The 25381-nt window shown below is 40.4% G+C and overlaps 3 protein-coding genes across 4 annotated transcripts; 2 read left to right on the top strand and 1 right to left on the bottom strand.

Annotated features, from left to right (window-relative positions):
• Positions 1 to 2257, top strand: LOC114499098 (olfactory receptor 10Q1). The gene has a single exon (XM_028515050.2). The coding sequence runs from the start codon at positions 50 to 52 to the stop codon at positions 1007 to 1009; it is 960 nt and encodes a 319-aa protein (XP_028370851.1). The 5' UTR covers positions 1 to 49; the 3' UTR covers positions 1010 to 2257.
• A 7043-nt stretch (positions 2258 to 9300) lies between these two features.
• On the top strand, positions 9301 to 11988 carry LOC114501005 (olfactory receptor 1S1-like). Its single transcript, XM_028517743.2, has 2 exons — positions 9301 to 9393; positions 10612 to 11988. The coding sequence occupies exon 2, from the start codon at positions 10798 to 10800 to the stop codon at positions 11734 to 11736; it is 939 nt and encodes a 312-aa protein (XP_028373544.1). The 5' UTR covers positions 9301 to 9393; positions 10612 to 10797; the 3' UTR covers positions 11737 to 11988.
• A 7267-nt stretch (positions 11989 to 19255) lies between these two features.
• On the bottom strand, positions 19256 to 24526 carry LOC114500704 (olfactory receptor 9Q2-like). Of its 2 annotated transcripts, XM_028517469.2 has the most exons (3): positions 24208 to 24526; positions 22317 to 23229; positions 19256 to 19554 (listed from the first exon to the last, which is right to left on the bottom strand). In XM_028517469.2, exons 2-3 carry the CDS (start codon positions 23202 to 23204, stop codon positions 19444 to 19446), a joined length of 999 nt encoding a protein of 332 aa, XP_028373270.2. In that variant the 5' UTR covers positions 23205 to 23229; positions 24208 to 24526; the 3' UTR covers positions 19256 to 19443. The 2 variants fall into 2 exon arrangements, with proteins under 2 accessions (XP_028373270.2, XP_035885372.1); XM_036029479.1 differs by having other exon boundaries at positions 19256 to 23229.
• Positions 24527 to 25381: the final 855 nt, after the last annotated feature.

Below are 25381 nucleotides of genomic sequence, written 5' to 3'. Positions count from 1 at the left end.
GCTCTGCAAAGGAAAAGACTCGGCACTTCTGTCATGTTTCGTGCAAGACATGCTTGCTCGGAGTGCTGTCCTCAACCAGTCCGGCCCCACTGAGTTTGTATTCCGCATGTTCACAGCCGTCCCCGAATTCCAGGCGCTCCTCTTCCTCCTCTTCCTCCTGCTCTACCTGATGATCCTTTGTGGCAACACAGCCATCATCTGGGCGGTGTGCACACACAGCTCCCTGCGCACCCCCATGTATTTCTTCCTGTCCTGCTTGTCCTTCGTGGAGATCAGCTACACCACCGTGGTGGTGCCCTTACTACTCTCCAACGTCTTTGGAGCCCCGAAGCCCATTTCTCTGGCTGGCTGCGGGGCCCAAATGTTCTTTTTTCTCACTCTTGGGGGTGCTGACTGTTTTCTCTTGGCAATCATGGCATACGATCGCTACGTGGCCATCTGCCACCCACTGCACTACACCCTCATCATGACCCAGAAGCTGTGCATCCAGATGGTGGCCTGCGCTGTGGCTCTGGCGCTCTACTTGTCCCTGCAGCTCACATCCTTAATCTTCACCTTGCCCTTCTGCGGGCGCCTCTGGGAAATCAACCACTTCCTCTGCGATGTGCCTCCAGTCCTGCGGCTGGCCTGCGCGGACATCCATGTGCACCAGACCGTCCTCTATATTGTGAGCATCCTCGTGCTGGTCGTCCCCTTCAGCCTTATTTCTGTTTCCTACGTGTTCATCACCTTGGCCATCCTGCGCATCCGTTCGGCTGAGGGTCGCAGCCGGGCCTTCTCCACCTGCTCCTCCCACCTCACGGTGGTCTTGCTGCAGTATGGCTTCTGTGCCTTGGTCTACCTGCGTCCCCAGTCTGGCGCCTCCGTGGATAAGGACCGCCAATTTGCCCTCATTTACACTTTTGTCACTCCCTTACTCAACCCCCTGATTTACACCCTTAGGAACAAGGATGTCAAAGATGCTCTGAGAAATGCCATTATCAGTAAATCGGCCTCGGACACCCATTGAAGGCTTAGGGGGACTGGGGTGGGTGTCTGTATGTCGCCATGATAATAAACTCCAAAAGGCAAATGTAGAATTAGAACACTGATTTTTCTGACACTTTAAAGTTGATATTTCTATTTTGTGATATTTGCACCATGTCCACCCACAATCCACACCCACTTTCCTGGAGTGCTTTAAATAAGACTTGAAATTTTGAACCAAACTTTCAGTGGAGGAGCCCTAGTCTGTCAGCGTTAATTGAAAGGTATACAGTTCAGGCATGGGGCTTGCTCTGGCAGGGAACCCTCACCCCATACACGATGTGAATAAAGGTTGATGCTTTCAAATAGCCTGTCCCCTAAGGATGCAATGATATTAACTGAGATTGTGAAAGATGCCTCAAATAAAGACTATTTATGAAGACATATATTTTACTCAAAGAAATACACTTTATTATTAAGATACAAATGTATGGCAAACAACTTATTTGATGCATTAATTTCCTTCACTCCATGCATCCCAGCTGGTCACCTTCCTTTTCTTTCATTCTTACACACCAAGGAGAGATCAGAATTAGTATTCATAGACAAGGCACTCACACTACGTGTTAGCTCTGTGAGAGTGTGGAAGATGGCATGTGGTTGATGCCCACACTCCTGCTTGAGCTGGCTGTGCTGGTGGCTTCAGGTAGTCAGTCTTGCTCTTCCTCCTTCCTCACCCCTCCCTGTGCCCTCATAGTGGCTGCTGCTCAGAGATACCCTCAGCAGGTGGTGCCACTGTTCCTCCCACCTCAGCAAGGTCCTGTTGCAGATGGTTGTAGCATCTTCCTGTCCCTGTGCCCCAACCACAGATAAACCCTCAAGGTACCAATGGAATGGGCTCCTTTCTCTAGTGTTCATGGCCAACAGCATGCTGCTCAGCCTTCTCATTTATAACCTGAGAAACAATGAGGTGAAGAGGACTCCTAGGACAGTTGTTAACAAAGGATGCCCTTGCCCAGAACAACTATCAGGCAGGGGTCTGGATCCAGCCCCTGAAGTTGATGTTGCCTAGCAGCAACTCCAGGAGGAAGAGTGACAATGCCTGCCAGTGGAGATTGCAAGTGATTGAAAAAATTGGTGTAATCCTTCCGAATGTAATAGAGCTAAGTGTACCGAATCCTGGAAAAGTTTCTATTCTCTGATTCAATCATTCTTATTCTAAAATCACAACCTCAAAAAATTAAGTTTAGTCAAAACTAAAAATATAGGGCAGTGGATTTCTTTTATAAACTGAAAAGTTATTAAAACCTAACTTCTAATTTTGGAGACCTATATAGCACACTTAACATTGTATGTAAATTTAATACTTAATAATAAGACATAATACTTACCATTATAACTAAAGTGATAAAAGCAAGGAACCAGCCTGAATTTATAACAGGAGCCCAATTCAGTAGAGATGCACATGCATAATGGTGCATACAAAAACACCAAAAAGCTAATGGCTGTTATCGGTGATTTGTAGAATTGCGAGTACTTTTCTTCTTTATTAATTTATGCATTTTTTTCATTTAAAAAAATAAGACTGTATTCCTCTTATAAGCGTCAAAATGATTTCTGAAAAGAATCTGAGACTCACGTAGATTTCTTTGGCACAAAAGCCTTCATCACAGCAGGACCCTTCTCCATTTTTCATATTTTTCCTAGATGAATACTTTGGTTTTGGTTACTTTCATTTTTTTCTTCAAAACTACTGTTGGTGCTTTAAATTTTTTTAAGCTGATTTCACATGGGAATAAGAAAATTAAACTATAAAGTGTCACTTATTCTGGGAACAGTTATTGATTTAACAACATGTTAGAAATGTCTACATTTCCAACTAAATGCTGGAGAAGAACAAAACTTTCTGTTTGGCAGTTTGCATATTAACATAACCAGGCCAAGTCACATCAGAACATAATGAATCAATTAAATGTACACAGTGTGCTAGGCATTGTTGGCAATGCCAACAAAAGGAAAATTTGCATGTGTTTCCATGCTTCCTTTCATTTCTATTTAATGCCACAAATTGTATAGAAGATTAACTTGGAACTCAAAAAGAAGAGGGTGCAATGTTACTCTATTGGGAAGAAGAGGACCTGAGGGGTTGATCAATCCTTCCAGCTGAATTACTGGTCTCCCCCAACTACTTTCCTGTACCTATTTTAGCTGAATAGAACGTGCTTCTCCTTCTTAGAGTTAGTATCAAAGTCTTTCTATAAAATTATTAGATTCTAGAATTAGAACATTGAGTGGAGTAGATCATGAATCAAATGATAGGACTGAAATATCAATCAGTGATGTTTCCCTTGAGAAAATGATGGCCCCTCTGACTCCCTGTAATAAGGTAGCTTTGTGGTAGCACTAAGTGGAAGTCAGAACTTGCAAAACTGTTTTAGGTTTCCTCCACTTTTCTCTTCTTTCATCTTCAAACACTTGCTTCAAAAGTCTACTTCTTTCAAAACTCTGCTCAGCCTCTTCATGAAGCCTTCTGAGTGTGTGAGTCTGTTCTTGGTATCAATAGACTTACAAAGAAGCACTTGCCCAGGAAGTAACCACTCTATCCATTGACATTCTCTATTTACACCTCTCTTGTTGGAATTTATTAAAGTGTATTTTATCAGGTAGTGTAATTAATTGAGTATATTATCAATGAGCACCTGGAGTCCAGACTACATGACAACATCATCATGGTATGTTGTCACAGTGGATTTCCTCAGCTCTTTTCTTATGGTTTAACCAGTGGATGAAAGGAAGTGTTAGTCACAGTGGTGGGAGTCATGTTTCTATGTGGGAATTTCTTCCCAGAATTTTTCAAAGAGAAATTATTTATTATTAAATCCAGATTCTGAGAAAAAGTAATTGAGAAATCCAGAAAATTGGGGAAAGTAATATATTCTTCTGCATACTTATAGCATAAGGATCAACACAGAGAATGTGACAGGGCTCAGAGGAATCAATGTTGAGGGTAAAGCGGAAAGCATGACACGCAGAGTCGAAGGTTAAGTCTACATTCCTGTAATCAGGATAAACAGCACTGGAAGAGAAGCAGTCATGACCTCATCAGTCAGTCTTGCTGGTAGCTGCTACCAAGAGTGTGTGCATGGTCTTATCTGCTTCAAACAGTGAGTCATTCTTGCAAATAAAATTAATATGCCTAAATTTGTGTGCCTAGGATATTATACAAATCCTATGAATGATGTTCCAGAAATGAATTTGGAAGCAAATTTAACCCCTTAAATTGGCAGTTTGACATATGGTTCTGTGTAGTGCTAATCTGTGTTAATCTTTTTGGGAGACCTGAATGCTTAGTTATTAAAATACCAGTAATAATATTCATGGGCGTGTTCCAGTATTTGGCTATTCACTATAGTCTACAGTACTTGGTATATACTAATATACCTAGTATTTATTTATTTAAAAAATTTTAGATACACATAATAATGAGTAAAGTGTACAAAGAACATTGAAAATATTTTAAGAATTACCTATAAGTTTATGCATTCCTAAAAATTCCCAAGATTTCCAATTTCTCATTCTCACATATTGAAGACCAAAGAAACCATATAGGAAGTGTGCATTTATTCATGTCTAATGTTGTCTAATTATAACTAATAAGTGTTGATAGAGAGATGTCTACATAAGGAAATTACTGCCTGAGACAGATTATATAACAACACATCCTGAGCAGACAGTTTGTTTTATGGATATGGGACAGGTCAAAATAACCTGCAGTACCACACTATCAAGAATCTCAGACTTCTGGCTAAGATGGAGGCATAGGTAGACACACTGCGCCTCCGCACACAACCAAAAGAAGGACGACAACAACAATTTAAAAACAAAAAACAACCAGAACTGGCAGAAAATCGAACTGTATGGAAGTCTGACAACCAAGGAGTTAAGAAGACACACTCATCCAGACCAGTAGGAGGGGTGGAGACAGGCACGCAGAGAGGACTCATTACAAGGTGGCGACTGGCAGACCCAGCACTGGGTAGTGGAGCGGGGCATACAAAGCTGCAGCTGGCCAGCAAAACAAAGGCAGCAGCTGGTGGAGTGGGCAGTCCCACATTCATGTGCAGATAAACCAGGAGGAACAATTGGGGAGCGAGACAGCCCACACAGTCCAGAGCTCCAGTATGGGGAAATAAAGGCTCAAACCACTGATTAAAAACACCAGTGGGGATTGAAGGGGCAGCAGGAGAAATTCCCAGCCCCACAGTAGAGCTCATTGAGAGCTCTGGGACCTCTGCAGTCCTAGAATGTACACAAACTAATCCACCAGGGAATCAGCACCAGAAGGGTCCAATTGCTTGTGGGAAGCAAGGGAAGTGACTGAAAACCAGCAGAGAATGGAGCAAGTGCCATTGTTCCCTCTCGGACCCCTGCCCCACATACAGTGTCACAACAAAGCAATGTGGATTATCCCTCCCAGGTCAAAGCTCCAGAAAAAATACAATTAAGCAATGAAGAGATAGCCAACCTATCAGATACACAGTTCAAAATGCCGGTAATCAGGATACTCACACAATTGCTTGAATTTGATCGCAAATTGGATGAAAAAATGAAGACTATGCTAAGTGAAATAAAGGAAAATGTACAAGGAACCAATAGTGTTGGGAAGGAAACTGAGACTCAAATCAATGGAATGGACCAGAAGGAAGAAAGAAACAACAGAAAAGAATGAAGAAACAAGAATTCAAAAAAAAAAAATGAGGAGAGGCTTAGGAACCTCCAGGACATCTTTAAAACATTTCAACATCCTAATTATACGGGTGCCAGAAGGAGAAGAGGAAGAGCAAACAAGTGGAAAAGTTATTTGAATAAATAATAAAGGAGAACTTCCCTAATCTGCCAAAGGAAATAGACTTCCAGGAAGTCCAGGAAGCTCAGAGAGTCCCAAAGAAGTTGGACCCAAGGAGGAACACACCAAAGCACATCATAATTACATTACACAAGGTTAAATTAAGGAGAGAATCCTAGAAGCAACAAGAGAAAATGACACAGTTACCTACAAGGAGTTTCCATCAGACTGTCAGCTGATTTCTCAGAGGTGACCTTGCAGACAAGAAGGGGCTGGAAAGAAATCATGAAAGGCAAGGACCCACATCCAAGATTGCTCCAGCCAGCAATCTTTCATTTAGAATGGAAGGGCAGATAAAGCACTTCTCAGATAAGGTCAAGTTAAAGGAGTTCACCAGCACCAAGCTATTATTATATGAAATGTTAAAGCAATTATCTAAGAAAAGATAAAAAATATGAACAGTAAAATGACAGCAAACTCACAATTATTAACAACCATACCTAAAACAAAAGCAAAAACAAACTAAGCAAACAACGTGAACAGGAACAGAATCACAGAAATGGAGATCACATGGAGGGTTATAAACAGGGGGGTGGGAGGAGGAGAAAGGGAAAAAGGTACAGGGAATAAGCAAGCATAGAAGGTAGGTAGAAAATAGACAGGGGAAGAGTAGAACAGTAATAGGAAATGTAGAAAGCAAAGAACGTATATGTACGACCCATGAACATGAAATAAAGGGGGGGAATGCGGGTGGGAGGGGATTGAAGGGAGTAGGGGAATGAAGGGGGGAAATGGGACAACAGTAATAGCATAATCAATAAAATATATTTTTAAGAAAAGAAATTTCACAGGTATTTTCATAATGATGACTCTCTCGACTTAAAAAAAAAAACACATTGTAAAATTACAGATTCTAGTGAAAATCAGTAAAGGCTTGAAATATGAGAGTGATTATTGCTGAGGCCTGTCCTTGACTCACTAGCTCCAATCTGAAGAATTCTCTTAGTTCTTCTTACTGGTTTCAATCCAGCTCTCATTAAGAGGAAAAAGTATGATGTTCCTAGCACTAGGAAAGAGGCTACTCACAGAGATGGGGCAGAACTTTGTGTAACCATCCCCGGAACCACAGACCACATACTTGGTGATCTTTATGAAGCTACTTTAGAAAGACCCTTTTATGCCATAATATAATTTCTCCAATAAATATGTATTACATGTTCATTTACTTATTTTAAACAACTTTTAAAGAGAAGCTACTGTTTCCAAGTCTCTGACTCCATGGATCTAATGTTTGTAAGGAGAAAAGAGACAATAAATAAATAGGCAAAAGATGAAGAGGGAAGCAGGGACTTAGGATAAGAAGGAGAATATTGTGAGATAGTGACTTGGAATGAAAAAGGGACTCTTTCCTGGCTGGCATAGCTCCAGTGGATTGAGCACAGGCTGCGAACCAAAGTGTCGCATGTTCGATTCCCAGTCAGGGCACATGCCTGGGTTGCAGGCTAAGGCCCCCAGCAACCACACATTAATGTTTCTCTCTCTCTCTCTTTCTCCCTCCCTACCCTCTCTAAAATAAATAAATAAAATCTTAAAAAAAAAACACTAATGAAAACTGATGATGAACAATAAAAAGATTTTTTAAAAAAGAAAAGAAAAGGGGACTCTTTTATGTGTCAGGCACTCAGTTATATGCTTGAATTCATAAACAAAAAAAACATTTGGTTTCAGGATTTTACAGAATATTGGGGAAAGGAACCACATTATAAGTCAATCTTTTTTTATCTAGAGTAGAGACTGACAAATGCAAGAAGACCATGGTGCCACACATGCCCGTGTCTCCTCAACATAACTTTTGGTAAGTTCTTCTGTGTGTTGTTCCAAGAAGGGTTTACTTATCTTTTTTTCCCATGACCAAATAGTTATTAGGAAACCTAACCTCCAAAATGTCTTCATTGATAGCTCCCTCCCACGGGTCCATATGCGGCCACAAGCCTTTAGCAAATCCATGTGATTATACATAAGTTGCCTCCCACTGCTTGTTCTAACTCTGGGTCTTCTTGTTTCTGAGGACGTGCCACACACCTGGTCTCTCTCTTCTCTTACATACATGGAATAACTTCCTATGCAACTGGGAAGATGATTCTTCACTCTGGATGTTATCATGTAGGAACATCCATGGCTCCACTGCTATCTCCCAACATCTTCTTCCAGAATCCCAGCAAAGATTTAACATCTCAACCTCTGGCTTACCTAGTTAGGAAAAATAAGGCAAGAAAAGATTTTCCATTGATTCTGAGTTGTAAGAGTTTCGAATTCCACTTGAAGCAAAAAAGGGGAGAGTGAGTGAGCTTGTTCTGTTTTCTGTTATATTGTAATCAGTGTGTAAATAACAGAATAAACACATAGATTCTAAATTGGTTTCAGTTTGATGTATTTGAACAATTATATCCAATAATGAAATGTTTTCATCACCCCAGATAGTTCTCTTGCTTGTGTCCCTTTCTAATCAAGTTCTCATTCCTACCCATATCAACCACTGTCCTGGCTTCTATCATTTATATTTTCTTTCTAACTGTGACTAGATGTATAAATAAATGGAAGATAGATAGATAGATAGATAGATAATAGGTATTTAAAACTTTATTGTCAAGTTATTTTAAATAATAGTCATGAGTGAATTATATAGTTAGTCCTAGGTTAATTGTTTGCTGTTAAGGAGTGGTGAGAAATACCTGCACTGTATTATGAGGCACATGTAAACATTAGAAGAAGTGGATATAACGATTTGGGCTGTGTCTCTGCCTATACAGCCTCCCTTGCTCCTGTCCATTTCAGGTCTGTTTTTTCCAGCCTTCCCAATGTCTCCATGAACCACTCAATATCATTTCCAATATGTTTGTTTTCAATATTAAAAGGCCCGAGTTTATTTCTTTGGTTTGCAACTAAGAGTACTGAGTGCTGAGTCAAGGGGTCCCTAGATCCCCTTCCACTGCTGACATTCATTCAAGCAGTACAGAGGCTACAGCCCATCCTTTCTACTAGAGGGCGGCATATCTTGGGAGTCATTACCCCCAGTGCAAGAATTAATTCAGTTCTTGGGGTATTTACTAAGTGCTCCCCTTCTACTAGGTACTACAGGGAAATGGAGAAGGAATTCTCAAAATGCTTCCCATCACGGGGAACGTAAGACACACAACAAGCTACTCGCTTGCCACAAACAGCAGTAACCAGTTAAGTAACAAATGAAAAATCCCAAGCAGGAAGAGGCACTAGAAGATGAGCAAACAAACAAAATAAGCAGAGTTGCCCATCTATTCCCCATTTGCCTCACTGAGACTGGCATGTGAAAACTGTTTGTCTTGGAAAACCACTTCAGGGATACAATCCCAAAGGGCTTAGAAGGGGTTCATGTCCCATGTGAGCCCAGCACCATGACTATTAACCCTGGTTATTGGGGAAAGAGTCCTGTTCTGAAAAGCACATAAGAGCTGCTCTCAGTCTCCCCACTGCTACTCTGTCAACAAGGTAAGCTACTGGGTCTTGATTCCAATAACTTCCTGAGATCCTACTATCTTTCAAAGGTGAGGGGATTTTTTCGTTTTGTTTTTGTTTTTGTTTTTGCTTCAGTGCTGCTCTTAACCAGTGAGACAAGTGTGTCAGGAACTCAGCACAATTTGCACAGCACTGATGGTGGGTGGGAGAGGCAGGATAGGAAAGTGAGATCAGAGATTGTCCCTCAAAAATGCATAGTTCCATGTACTTTTTAAAAAGATTTTATTTATTTCATTTTTAGACAGAGGGGAAGGGAGGGAGAAAGAGAGGGAGAGAAACATCAATGTGCGGTTGCCTCTTGCGTGCCCCTACTGGGGACCTGGCTTGCAACCCAGGCATGTGCCCTGACTGGGAACCCAACTTGGGATGCTTTGGTTTGCAGGCCAGTGCTCAGTCCACTGAGCCACACCAGCCAGGACCGGAGTTCCACATTGTGATCAAGCCCAAACCATCCGAGGCTCAGTGACTTTTTTCCCTCGTCATTTTATATTCTTCTTTTGTAAGAGAGCCACTCCATCACCTCTCCCTGCTACAGTCTCCTCTACACTAGCAGGCTGCTTTTTGGTTGGAGTCCAGTGAGATGACTTGAATCCAACATCCTCCTGCAGCACATACTTAGCCTAGAGGAAACTCACACACTGAAGCTATGCCACAAATGAGAAAGTATTGCCCTACCACACTTTGCCTTATCCCTGCCATACTGGGCTGATCCTGCGAGTCTTCTCGTTTAGAAGTGGAGGCAAATACAAGTCTAGAGGTCTTTATGTGTCCTCTAAACTGTCCTTGTTCAATTAACATCTAGCCATGAGTACAGTAGAATTCTAGTCTCCCCTTCCTGTACATACCCTCCAAGAGCAGTTCTTCTGGAGTCCGTCCCCCCCCCCCCAAGCTGGGTGGAACAAAGCACCCACACAACAGTATATTCCCATAAGCATTCTTAACCCTCGATTGTTTCCTCTTCTCCAAACTCTTCACTTTAACATCTCTTTAAAATTCTATCTTCTTAGATTTAAAAGATCAGGGTAGATGGTGGGAAAGGTTATAGGACCAGATTGCTCATTTTTTAAGTAATTCCTTTAGAGAAGGGTATCTAACATCTTTAGAATATGGAGCACACCTAGCATATTGTCCTTAATTTGGAGCATTTAACTACATTTGGAGCCAGCTGTAAAAATTACATTCAGAGTTATATTAGAGTTTAAAACATGTTCATTGAAAAGCATCTGTCTCTGTATTTCCTTCCTAAGGCATTTTCTGGAGCTCTGCACAGCGGACATAGTTCCTTATTAAATAATCTTTCTCCACCCTTCATTGCCCTTCAGCCTAGAGGGAGTACCCACCTTCCTGCAGAGGCTGCAGCCAAATGGCACCATACTGGGGTTCCTTGTAGGGATAAGAAGACCTTGTGTTCCTTTCTTCAGATCAGCAGAAATATGCATCAGGGAAACCAAACCACCATCTCTGAATTCCTCCTCCTGGGACTCTCCAACCATGCTGAGGAGCAGAATCTTCTCTTTGTGCTTTTCCTGGGTATGTACTTGGTCACTGTGGTTGGGAATGGCCTCATCACCCTGGTCATCGGCTTGGATGTTTACCTTCATACTCCAATGTATCTCTTCCTTGCTAATCTATCCGTTGCTGATATTTCCTCCATTTCTACCTCTGTCCCCAAAATGCTGATGAATATTCAGACCAAGAGTCAATCCATCTCTTATGAGAGCTGCATCACACAGATGTACTTTTCTATTGTGTTTGTTGTCATTGACAATTTCCTCTTGGGGGTCATGGCTTATGATCGGTTCGTGGCTATCTGCCACCCTCTGAACTATACAACCATCATGCAACCTAGGCTCTGCATTTTGCTGACAGTCATTCCGTGGGTCCTCAGTAATCTTGTTGCCCTGACACACACTATTCTGCTCCTTCGGTTGTACTTCTGTGACAACAACACTGTTTCACACTTCTTCTGTGACTTGGCTTCTCTGCTGAAACTAGCCTGCTCAGACACAACGATCAATGAGCTTGTGTTGTTTATCGTGGGCTTATCAGTCATCACCTTCCCTTTTGCCCTCATCCTCTTCTCCTACATCTGCATTGTCAAGGCTGTCCTGAGAATCTCATCCACAGAAGGAATGTGGAAAGCCTTCTCCACCTGTGCCTCTCACCTGACAGTTGTATTGCTCTTCTATGGGACCATTGTAGGGGTTTATTTCTTCCCCTCATCCATGCACCCTGACGACAGAGATAAAACTGGTGCAATACTATTCATTGTGGTGACACCCATGATGAACCCCTTCATCTATAGCTTGAGGAACAAGGACATAAAAGGCGCCCTGAGAAAGCTCATCAATAAGAAAAGCTTCTGCCTTTGATGTATTGGACATCTGACTTACTTTTATCTTCATAACCAGGTGGATGATTTTGTCCAAAGTTTGTGGCATAGTTATGATGGTTCAGCTTTTAATAGCATTTCAGATATCTGCCTCCTATTTCAACCCCTGAAGAGTTGGGGCTTTTCCATGTAGCTCTGCTCTTGGAAACAAACCCTTTAATTTCCGTAAGTTACAACCATAAAATACATCTTGAATATATGTGTGTTATTAAAAACTCTTGTGCAAAAATAAAAACTTTTGTGCAAATTGTTTATTAACTTAGGTGATACCAAGTATGTATAGTACTTATAGTCTAGCTTTTGCAGCTTTGAAAACAGTTATTATTAATTCCTTTATTGAATCGAGATTTCTCTAGATTGGCCTTTCTCAAAGTTCATTTTGCTAAGGTACCATTCAGTGAAATGTTTAATAGCTATAGAAATGAAAGATCACACATTAAACAGTTTGGGGCAACTCTGAGTTAAATTTTAAAAATATTTAAATTAGACAACTTCTGAGAACCTTTAGTATAGTATAAATCACCAGGAGGGTAATACAGTATGTAGCATTTCTCAAAACTAAACTTATTCAATCATACAGGACCTGATTCATCCCAGATTAGTTCATAGGTCTAGTGTTGTGCAAAACATAGTTTGGCAAATGTATTTTATGGAAAACCAGAGGTTGTATATATAGAAGCTGTTGATTCTTATCCTGACTCTGTGCCCAAGCAGACTTGAAGCATGTCAGCTCACTTTATTGAACCTAATTTTCTCATCTATAAAACGAGGCCACTGGTCCCAATTGTTTCCATTAGAATTACCTGGGGTACCTTTTTCAAAATTCACAACTTCAGAACGGCAGTGCCTTTCTCCACTCAACCAGCTGCAGCAGTCTTGGGTTCAGCTTGGCAATTAAATTCACAAGATACACCAAGAATCAAGCATTAAGAAAGCTTTAGCAGAGGATACAGGACAGCCATACCACACACACACACAGCACGGCAGAGGTCTCACAACTCCCAGGCATGTGTTCTAGATATCTTACTCATTCCGCACCTGGGATGTGCATGGTCATAAGAGAGAGTGCTGAGTGGGGGTGGACCACCTCGGTTCAAGTAAACTTCAAACCTGGGGTTACTTCAGCATTTTGCCTTGCTTATCGCATAGCTCCCCCAGGGGTATGTGACCAGCACTCGTTTTCTGGTTCAGCTACATCTCAACAAAAAGTTACTCATCAATTACAGATTCCTCCAAAACTGATCCAAGTCACACCAGGCCATTTCAGCAGGACTGCCTCTTTTAAGGATTGAGTCTACGCCTACACAATTCTTGAATTAGATGCAAGGGGGATTTGATTCAGAGTCAAACCTCAGACTGCCTGAGGCTGAGAGATGGCTACAAACTAGTTTTGACTGCTTTCCTTCCAGACTCCACCCTGGATCTACCAATCCAGACGCTAATGAAGGAATTTAGGCATTTGTATTCTGGAAACACCCCTCAGGTGATTCTGATGGTAGGAAGCACTGAATCTTGAGCTCTGAGTTCCACTCCAGCTTTGGAATTTTTTGAATCTAGATGCCAACTGGTTAATGAAAATTATCTTTCAGAATTCACTTAAAAATATTCTGTAGCTACTCAGAAAACGGTGTTCTTTCTCCCTGTCCTAAACTTCTTTTTAAATATTTCCACCTCTAGAGCAAATTTTTACTATTTCTTAAATCGAATTCTTCTAACCATTGCTCTGTAGTATAAAGAGAAGGTCTGGTTCTAAATCCTGACTTTTCAGCAAGCTGTGACCCACTTACATGATCTAAGGAAAAGTATTTCATTTAAGCATTGAAACTTATCTTCTTGATCTGTAAATTGGGAATAATGATTTCAACATCTCAAAGCTATTTGTTGCTAAATGGATATTACACAACTACCATACTGCCTAGTATATCTTAGACACTCAAAAAAAAATGTTCCCTTTTTTGTAACTGTCCCATGGCTTCCAATTCTAATCTACCTGCCCTCCCAAATAGGTTTACCCGTCTCCAGTCTAAGTTGATTCCTATTTTTCTCTAAACTTACAAAAATTCAACCTCTTTAAGAAAAAATATATAAACTATACAGTCAGCCCCCTGCCTTTCTCTATGGCATCTTTTAAACGTTTATGTTTCATGTGTGTTTTCCTTACAAATGTAAAACCACCTGCTTTCCTGTGGGCTACCTGCCACCTGGCCTCTTAACTGTCCTTCCTGCCTTCCACAAAATCTGCCTCAAAATCTACCCTATTCTATGCAAAACTCTAACATGAAACATTGTAGTACTCTGTTTTCATACCCCACATGGAATAGTAGGGAGTCCTAGATTTGTAATCAAGAGATTTGGCACCAGATCCGACTCTGCTGCTAGCTCACTGCGTGATAAGCCATGTTACTAACCTCAGTTTCTTTTTCTGTAATGTGACAATTTGTCTAATATAAACAAAGAATGTTCTATAACAGCAGGTACCATGAAAACCCGTTTATGTAAAACAGAATATGCAGAAATTGAGGCCAAGGAGAAGAGCCAACAAAATATTAACGGTGGTTGTGGCAGATTATATTGTCCCAAAATGGTCACAACGACATTTTCCATCCCACATGCTCTTAAAGAACTTGATCATTTCCCCATCATAAGGTGGAGTCTCTGTTCCTCCTCTTGAACCTGGAAGGTCTGGGTGGCTCCTTTGACAAAGTACCCCAGAAGTGGTGCCGCATGATACTGGTTTCATCTAGCCCATATCTGATATAATAAAAACCATCAGGGTTAGACACAGGTCATTGGTTTAATTGGTTGCCATCCCTGTGGGCCCGTCCTGACCCTCTATTACCTCCAGCTGGTAGGTTCCCAGAAGGCTGCATCCATTCTAAGGCATAGTTCCATCTGCAGTGAGTAATTAGGAGGTTGATTTGGCTATGAATAGAGAGGTATGCAAGAGGGGAGTTTGCCTGACAAAGTGAATGAGGATTTGGTGTGGGACACAAAAGACAACTGATTAAAAAAAGACAGAATCACAAAATTATGAAAACCTTGGTAAATTTTCAGAGAGAAGCATAAATTTGTGCCTAGATGCTTGTATTTCCCTGAAACCTTCTCCTATTTGTCATTTTCGACAAACATCAATTGTAAACCTTCACTTTACCAGGCCCTCAGTTTGGCCCTGGCACTAAAGTGGTGCATAGTTCACGGTCCATGCCCTCAATACACTTACAAACTAAAGAAACTGACATAAACATAATTTAAGTGATTTTTGAGACTGGATAAGCAGAGACAATATTCAACACCATTAGATTTAGAAACCGTAGAGACTTTGTGCAAAGCACAGTCAACTTTTATGCTACCCTTGTTCTCTTGTGTTAACCATACCTGAACTGAGAAAAGCCAACTTGTGGTTTTGTGAGTAAATGAATAAAAAACACTGTTATCTTAGTGTAAATAATAAAAATGCAAAAGAAATGCCTAGAAAAAAAGACCAAAAAAATCCATGCATTGGGTAGAATTTAGTTGTTAAACCTAATGTATAAAGTGTCGGCAAAATATTCACTTATTTATTCACTAAACATATTTTTTGAGTACGTAGTGAGAGTCGCAATGAAATAAGGCACCCCCGTGGCTTTCTTGGTTCTTATATCATAATGCATAGCCCAGGCAATGAATATGTCAATAAATAAATAAACAATGGCCATAAATAGGAAGCAGCAAGAAGGCTAAGATACAAAAAAAGTCAAGTAGGGTCAGAAGATAGATGTTAACAGGGTGGAACAGCTATTTTCGATAGCGAGGTTGAGGAGTTAGGGAAGGCCTCTTGGTTATTGACTGAGAACCAACTAGAATAAGGCAGTGAGCTATGAGAGATCTGAGGAAACACATTCCAAGAAGAGGGAAGAGCAGGACTAAAAACCCTGATGTGGGAACAGGTTGGACTGGACTGGAAGGGAAGAGTGGAGAAGATAATCAATCATGAAGGCAGTTAGGGACCCAGACTGGCTCAATTAGTCATAGGCCATAGCAAGTTAATTTTAGTTAAGTGTTTTAAGTAAATGTTTAAATCCACGGGACTGGATAAAATTAACTTGGGGGATGATTGCATAGGGAAACACCTATGACTAAGCCCCGGGTAACTCTAACATTTAAAAATGAGAACCCAGCAAAGAATACTGAGAAGCAGGGATGGGGGAGGTAGGGAAGCAGATACATTAGTGTCAAGAAGATGGAGGAAGAAAGTGCAGTGTTCCAAGAAAAAAGGAGGGGTCAACTCTTTCAAATACCACAGAAGCCAAACCCTCACTCCTGGTATCAGACTTTAAAATGTGCCCTCTTCAACCCTGGCAGCTACCGCCCCTGGTGATCTCTCTGCCAGTCCTGCATCCTCACAGCTGAATTCTAAGTGAAACATATTTCTTAGAAGATTAAAATAGCTCCAATTTCTTCTTGGTCTGTATCTTCCTTTTACTACCTCTCTCTCTATTCTCCTTGTAATAGAGAAATTTAGAGGAATCTAAACTATAAACCCCTTTTAAACTGGCATATGGAATTAGACAATACCCTCTGTGACCTTCTTAACCAACCAAGAATTCTCAGGAACATCTTCTATTTCCTCTGATAATAAAAAGAATGCTACACTGCGACCAAGGTAGTTTATTTTGGAAATACAAAAACTGTTTAACATTCCCAAAGCAATCAATGTAATTCACCATATTCGCAGAGAAAGAAGAAAGCTGTATGATCCTCCTAGTGGATGCAGGTAAATCTTTTGACAAAAAGTAAAATCCATTTCTGATTTAAAAAAAAAAACAACTCTTCAACAAACTAGATGTCAAAAAGAACTCCCTTAACATTACTAGAATAAGTGAATTTATCAAGATCAATATTTTAAAAAGTAATTGCATTTCTATACACAAACAAGGAACAATTGAAAATGAAAATTTCAAAATCAATACCATTACAATGGCATCAAAAATAATGGAATACAATCCAGTGATCCCACTGCTGGAACTATACCCTAAGAACCCTGAATCACCAATTCAAATGAACCTATGCACCCCAATGTTCAAAGCAATAGCCAAGTGCTGGAAACAGCCTAAGTGCCCATCAGTAAATGAGTGGATCAAAAAACTGTGGTACATTTACACAATGAAATACTATACAGCAGAAAGAAAGAATGAGCTCCTACCCTTCACAACAGCATGGATGGGACTGGAGAGCATTATGCTAAGTGAAGGCAGGTGGTAAAAGATAAATATCATATGATCTCACCTATAAGTGGAACCTAATCAACAAAACAAACAAGTGAGCAAAATATAACCAGAGACTTGGAAATAAAGGACAAACTGACAGTGACCAGAGGGGAGGGGGAGGGAGATAATGGGCGAAAGAAGAGGGAGTGGCAAGCAAAGGAACACGAATAGAAGACTCATGGGCATGGACAATGGGCGGGGGAGGGGATTGACTGTGGGAGTTTGGGGGAAGGGGTGGGGTGAGCAATGGGGAAAGAAGCAGGACAACTGTAACTGAACAAACTTTTTAAAATAATGGAATACTTAGGAATAAATCTGACAAAAGATTTGAAAAGGCTATACACTGAAAACTACAAAATGATGAGTGAAATTAAAGAAGACATAAATAAGAAGAAAGAAAAAAATTTTTTAAAAGACACATCAAGTTCATGGATCAGAAAAGTCAATATGTCAGTTCTCCCCAAACCGATCAATAAGATTCAAGGCAATCCCAATCAAAATTGGATACAATAAATATTTTTGTAGAAATTGACAAATTGATTTTCAAAGTCATATAAAATTCAGAAGGCCTGCAACCATTAAAATAACTATGGAAATGGATAAAGTTGAAGTACTAGCACTACCTGATCTTGACTTTTTAGTATCTCGACAGTGTGGTACTGGCTTAAAAACAAATAGATCAGTGGGAAAAACTGGGTCCAGAAATAGGCTCACACATATATGGACAATTGATTTTCAACAAAGGCAACTCAGTGCAAAGGCAACTCAGTGGAAAACAAATAATGCTGGAACAATTGGATATCCGCAAAAATATTTACTTTGACCCATCCTTTGTTCCATGTGTAAAACTCAACTCAAAATGGATTCTACCAGGTTAGATTCCCAGCCAGGGTACATTCCTGGGTTGTAGGCCATAACCCCCAGCAACCGCACATTGATGTTTCTTTCTATCTCTCTGCCTCTATCTCTATCTCCCTCCCTTCCCTCTCTAAAAATAAATAAATAAAATCTTTAAAAAAAAAATGGATTCTAACCATAAATGTAAAACTTAAAACTATAAACTTCTAGATGAAAACAGAAAATCTTTATGAACATGGGGTTGAGCAAAGATTTCTTAAATATGATACCAAAAGCACAGGTTATAAGTGGCAAAATTGATACATGAGACTTCATCAAAATTAAAATATTTGTTCTTTGAAAGCACTGCTAAGAATGGCAGAAGACAATATAAAAACTGGGGGAAAATATTTTCAAATCACATATCTGATGAAGGACTTATATTCAGAAATATAAGAGCTCTCAAATATCAAGCATAAGAAAACAAAAATTCAACTTAGAAATGGGCAAAATATTTGAAAACAGATTAGCAAAGATTTACTAGTGGCAATTGAGCGGTTGAGCACATTAAAAATTTAAACATCAGCATTATCATTCATTAGAGAAATACAAACTAAAACCACAATGAGGTACCACTACATACCTATTAAAATGCTAACGTTACAAAGGCTGGCCATACAAGTGTTGACGAGAATGTGAAAGATCTGGAATGTTCATGCATTGTTGGTGGAAATGTTAAGTAATATAATCACTTTGCAAAACAGTTTGTTTGGTTTTTTTCAAGTTAATCATATATCTACCATATGGTTCAACTATTCTACCCCTAGAAAGTTATCTGAGAGAAATGAAAGTATACATTCGTACAAAGACTTTTCATGAATAGCCATGGCAGCTTTATTTAAAATGGCCCCAAACGAGAAACAACCCAAATTGCCACTGATGGGTGAATAAATAAACACACAATGGTATATCCATGCAGTGAAAGAGTGCCCAGGAATAAGAAATGAACTATTGATAACTGCAAATGTATTAATGAACCTCAAAATAATTGTGACTAAGTGAATAAAGTCAGACATTCTATTTATATAAAATTGATATGAAATTCTAAGAAATTCTAACTAATGTATAGCAAAAAAAGCAGATTAGTGGTTGCCTGGGGGTATGAAGGGGAGGGTGAAGGAAAGGGCATGTGGGAGAAAGAACAGTGGGATAAAAGGAAACTTTTGGAAACTTTTGGAAGTGGAATGTTCATTATCTTGATTGTGGTGATGGTTTCATGGGTGTGTGCTTGTGTTGAAACTTACCAAATTGCGCAACTTAAACGTGTGCAGTTTATTGCATGTCAATTACACCTCAGTAAATCTGTTTTTAGAAGGTCATAGCATATCAGAGGAGATTTCAGACACATCCTTTGAATAATTTCATGATAGATATATTGTAGATGATAGATGATAGAATAAAATAATGTTGCATACATTTTTTAATGGTAAGAAATAACAATGTTTAGAAAGGAATCTTGAATTCCTAGGTAATCACTGAAAATTAAAAAGAACACATGAAGGCAAGGTTGGTGACTGCTTAGAGGCACCACGCAGATGAACTGGTTATTGGAGGGAGCTATGACTTGAGAGGTGGATGCTCTTGAAGGGCTTCAGAAGGTCCAATCCTGCTCTTTCTGAGGGAGCCGCAAATTCCCTCACATCCTCCTCATTGATCTAGAGCGAGGGCAAAGGTAAGTTCCTCCAACTTCACATTTATCTCAGGCCATAAAATGCACCGCCCCACCCCAGACCTACCAAATATTGAGACCAAAATTCAACTAAAATCCAGATACTTCCAAAGCACATTGCAACTAAGAGCTGGGACCTAAGAGAGGGGGAAATGCAGAAAGCAGATATCATGTAAAAGTACATACTTTTACTAGATTTATGGGGCGATTACTTCCTAAGGTATACAAATGTATAATATAAATACAAGAGATTTAAATATGAGGTGTATATATATCATTCTGTTGTAAACCTGAAACTAATACAATATTGTATGTTAACTACAATTGAAATTCTTTTAAATTTTTTAATTACAAAAAGAGAATACATACTTAGGAGTTAGAGGCATTTGCGATCAGACCCTCCCTGGACTGCCATTTTCTTGATGAATAACCTTGGTGAGTTACATAACCTCTTTGGGTCTTATTTCTTCCTTTTGCAAAATTAGGTTAATAATAATTAGTTTCCATTAAAGTAGTTAGGAGAACGAAAATAAATGATGCACGTAAATCTTGTAGCATAGCGCTTAGCATTTGTGTAAGTGTTCATTTACGTGTGCATTAGTTTAAGAGTTAAGTTAAAAAATTCTTAGTGAACTCTCCACTTCTGGAATTTTCTAGACCCAAAGCTAATCTCAGCCCTGGAGAGATAGTTCCAGACAGTTCAGAAGTGAATAGGTCATTGATCAGCTATGGGCTCCTCTGTTCATCAGTGCTCATTTTGTTGTGGATCCTGAGACAATCGCCATAATAACACTAGTTAATGTTTGTAGAATTTCTCCCAGCACCTTCCTATTCTCCATGAACACCAAGTTGTTGTGAGAATAAATGAGATCCATATAAAACCTGGCCCAGAATAAATGCTCTATACATTTTACTTCACAGTAGAGAAAGTGGGCTGAAAGTCTCTAACCAATCTGAAGCCATACTGGTGAGAAAGAGATTATACAATTTGATGCCAAATTCTGACCTCTTTCCACAACACAAATGCCCTTATCACCTGCTGCAGAAGTTGATGTTATACTAAGGGAACATTTGCATGGCAGTTAATCTTTGTAAAATGGCCCCAAGATGCACTCTTTAAAGTTAGCTGTCCCACCCCCCACACCCCGCAGTCTGCACTTTTTAAAAGATTTGTGTAAAAACAAGAACAAAAGCTGGTGTGTGAACCCAAATCTCTTTGGCCACCAGTGCAGCTTTCTCCCTGTATCTTTTCCTAGACAAGCCTACCCAACACTTGTCTAAAATTTTTGTCATATGTCCTTAAAAAGAAAGTTCCTAGAGCCCAGAAACTGCCATTTATTTAATCTTACACACATCATCTTCTCATACAACCACACACACACACACACACTGACACATGCTGTCATGTTACACAATACAAGCACACAAAGGCTATAAAGTCACCGTCAATGACTGCCTCATACCTGCAAAGATTGAACTTGTACCAGGATAGCATAGGGAATAAGGTCAATAATATTGTAATGAGTCTGTGTGATATCAGATAGGTATTATTAGACTTATTGGGGTGATCACATCATAAGATGTATAAATGTCTCATCACTATGTTGTATAGCTGAAACTAATATAACAGTGCATGTTAACTGTAATTGAAAAATAAATGAATTTTTTAAAGGTTTGAACTATTATCTTTTCTTCATCAGGTAAAAGAATAAGAGAAGCGCAATAACAATGAACTCCAGATTGAGTGACTATATAGAGTGGGCAGCGGATCATAGCCCGAGACTGTGTGTATGGCTATTAAGCGCTCAGGCTCTGGCTGGGTGGAAGCCTCTCTCTACCACTTCCTTGCTCGCTGCCTTGGGAAAACTGCTCAACCTTTCTAAATTCAAGTGCCTCATCTGCCTATGAAACAGGGATAATTGAACAGATCTCATAAGGTTGTGGTGAGAATTAAATCAGACAATTACTGTAGCAAACATCAGAATTCCTGCAAGGTGATAACTGCCTAGAAAATGTTCGTTTATATAGTGTAATCATCATCATCATCATCATCATTGAAAAACCACAGAAACAATAAGAAAACAAAGAAAGAATAAATGATGAGACTTGAAAAATCCCTGGGATCAAAAGAATAGTTGCTTTTGTAGATAGCTTTGTGATCTTTCAATGTTTTTGCTCCACTCACCAAGTATTTGTTGTGCCAGGCAATGTACTTTATTCAACAGATACTAATGAATAAGACAGATATGCCCCTACCCACTCATGAATTATATTCCCCAAAATATAGTACTACAAAGTAGGTAAACCCACTTGGCAGATAAGAAAACTGAGAGCTGAAGAAATTGGAACTTAGAGGCAAACACTGGAACCTGAGATTAATTCATTCATTCAACAAATATTGAAAGTCTTTAGGTGCCAGCTTTGCTAGACACTAACATACAACAGTGACTCTCCACAGATAAAAATGCTTCCCCACATGTGGTTTGCCTTCTAGTTGTGGGAATTAGACAATATCAAATATATAAAACATAGTACATCTGATGGTGACAAGTTTTACATGGAACAATAACCCAGAAATTGGAGGTGGGGAGTCCAAGTGCAATTTCAAGTAGGGCTGTCTGAGGAAGTCTTCCCAAGTAGGTGATACGTGAGAAAAACAAAGGATGGAGAAACTAAGGAATGACATATTTGACAAGGGTCCCTCTAGGGCTTTGATGTGCTCAGGGCTTTCCTAACAGCTGCCTTTACCTCCTTATTCCTCAGGCTGTAGATGAGGGGATTCAGCATTGGGGTCACCACTGTGTAGACCACTGACACCACCCGGTCCTCTCCAGAGGACTGGCCTGAGTTATCCCGCAGGTACATGAAGATGAGGGTGCCAAAGAACAGCGACACGGCGGTGAAGTGGGAGGCACAGGTGGAGAAGGTCTTGGCCCGACCCCCAGCAGAGGGGATCTGCATGATAGCCACGATGATGAACAGGTAGGACACCGAGATCACCAATATACAAGCAGGCATGACAAAAATGGCAAACACAATAATGACCACCTCCTGAGTGAAGCTTTCCCCACAAGTGAGTTTTAACAGAGGAGGGAGGTCACAGAAGATAAAGTCAATCTCATTGTTTCCACAAAAGGAGAGTGTGAAAGCTGTGACCGTTCGCACAAAGGCACTGGCAAAACCAGCACCATAAGCCCCAGCTAGTAAGCCCCAGCGGGCCTTCTGCGTCATGATGGTGACATAAAGCAGGGGTCGGCACACAGCCACATAGCGGTCATAGGCCATGATTGCCAGGAGGTAGCAGTCAATGGACGCAAAGAAGGTGAAGAGGAAGAACTGAGCTGCACAGCGAGCCTGCGAGATGGCCGTGCCGTGGTCCAGCAGCACAGCCAGCAGCTGAGGCACGATGGCAGAGATGTAGCACATGTCCACAAAGGAGAGGTGACCAAGGAAGAAGTACATCGGGGTGTGGAGCCGACGATCTTTGTGGATCAGGATGACCATTCCCGCATTCCCCAGCAGAGTGACAAGATAGAAGCTTAAAAATATCAGGAAGAGAGGCAGCCCCCACTCAGGATGCTCAGTGAATGCAGTAAGGAGGAACTCTGTCACGAGGGTGCGATTCCACCCAGCCATCCATTCAGCAGTGTGCTTGAGAGGGCTAAGACAAGAGCCAGGTGGGGGTAAAGTTCAACTCATTTTGAAGTAATAAAGCTTTAAATTGTGTGTCCGGCATGCAGGCACTTGATTTCAACAAACTGTAGTCTAATGTGGAAGTAGATAAATACAGAGCTCACTCTAATGTAAGATAAAAAGAGATGAATGCTTCTATTATACTAAGAATGGAGAGCCAGTGATTATCTGCTTTACAAGTCAGCCCTTGTATTTTCGACTTTGTCCCCAATTAGCTGTTTGATCTTGTACAAGGCACTTAACCTCTCTGAACCTCAATTTCCTCTTCTGCCAAAAGGGAATCATAACATCTGCCCTGCTTTATGAGATAAGGTTCATGCATAGATTAAAACAGATGAGAAAATGCTTCGGAAAGCTAAAGACACTCCACATGGATACGGTGGCCATTTAAAATTATAAATGAACATTTAAGGAAGGAAAATTGATATTCTAGGAACAAAAGAGCATGAGCAAATAATCCATTAGCAATCAGTAATGGGCTCTGTTTTGGGAATATTTCTATTTTCAGTCTAGCAACATAAATGTTTAACAACAGCTATTATCTTAATTAGAGCTGGCTGGCTAATCAAGGGATTTTTATTTTGTTTTGTTTTCTCAAAGTACTAGCATTAACCTTGGAATCAAAAGAACAAGGATTAGCTCATTTTAGCACCTAGCAAAGCTCCATAACCATTGTCTGGTTGTTCTCATAGTCTTAATAAAGGCAGTAGTTTGATGACACATGACATCTGATTTTTAACACAGAGAAAGCTCTGGTGCTGTCTAAGTGTTTTGGGAGGAATCTGAGTTCATGGATCTCGGGGTCCTAAATGGGCTGTAAAGGACAGCTTTGATCATGTTTGATTATCTGATACAACAGCAATCAGGTCAATACTGAGTTAACTCATTAGGGATAACAAAGAAAAAAAAGTCTGAAGGCCATGAGCTGGGCATCAACCATCCTCACCTGAATTCTCCTTGCTAGTGCCTTCCTCCTTTGTTTAGTGTTTCCTCTGCTGATAACCTGCTGATCCAGAAGATACCTGGGTTCCAGTTCACCCACAGTAGACACGTGTGCCTGGGCAAGCCACTTGTCCTCAGTGGACTTCAATTGCTTTATCTAGTTGAGATGGAGTCACTCCCAGAACATCTATGTCCTATTCTCTCTTCATGGAGTTTCTCTCTTTCCTTTCACCCTTACCAGAATAATACATCCCTGGCACTAAGGTTCCCTGGGATTTTTTTTCAGAGCCAGCCCGGGATAGTAGGGCTAGAGAACTAGCTTCTTTCACTGAGCCTCTGATCCAGCACTAGACCTTGCTAGTGGTGCTTTTGTAATAACTGCACCAACATCATGCACTAATTGGTTCCTGAGGTGAGTCCCCAAGGACAGGCAATTTATCTTCATGTGACTTCCTAACAAGGCATCCAATATTGTTGAAGATCTCTCTTTCGTTTCCAACTCCCCAAGTTCCATCCCATGTCCTGCCCTTACTCAGCAGGATCTGATGGGGCTGATTTCTGTTCTTTCCTCATCCCTGCCTTAATACCAAAAGAAAAAAACAAAAGAATTTCTTTGAAGTTTTCCTATATCTCATTTGGGAATTTTGTCAAGGATTTTGCACAATGGCACCAGTCCTTCTGTGGTCTGATTTGAAAAGGAAGCTGTGTTTGGTTTGGTTTGGTTTGGCTTGGTTTTTTAGCAAACATTTGCTCCTCATCACTGAGACACACCGTGACTCTACAAGTTCACCTTAATAGTGCAAACACAGGAGTTGTGAGATGAAATGATAGAAAAGCAGGTGTGAGCAGGTCATGAACAGACTTCTACTAGGCAAATGGAGCAAATTGTTAGTGGAGACCAACCTCTCCTCCAGAGCAATGCCTCTCAAACTTCAGTGTGCATAAGGATCACCTAAAGAAAGTATTGAAAATGTGAATACTATCATCCCACCCCCACAAATTCTGATGCAGTGTGTCTGTCATGGAACAAGGCCTTACATTAACAATCATCCAAGGTGGTTCTGACACAGCTAGTCTCCAAAAAATTATATCTAAAGACAAGGCGTTGGGAGCATTCTCCAACCCTGCTTGACCTTCTGTGCATTGCTGTAAACTAAAATATTAAAGGTGTGTTCTCA

The sequence above is a fragment of the Phyllostomus discolor genome, chromosome 6 (genome assembly GCF_004126475.2).
Source record: "Phyllostomus discolor isolate MPI-MPIP mPhyDis1 chromosome 6, mPhyDis1.pri.v3, whole genome shotgun sequence".
Taxonomy (NCBI): domain Eukaryota; kingdom Metazoa; phylum Chordata; class Mammalia; order Chiroptera; family Phyllostomidae; genus Phyllostomus; species Phyllostomus discolor.
The sequence above is the reverse complement of the archived record's forward strand: the minus strand, read 5'-3'. Positions and strand labels throughout refer to the sequence as shown.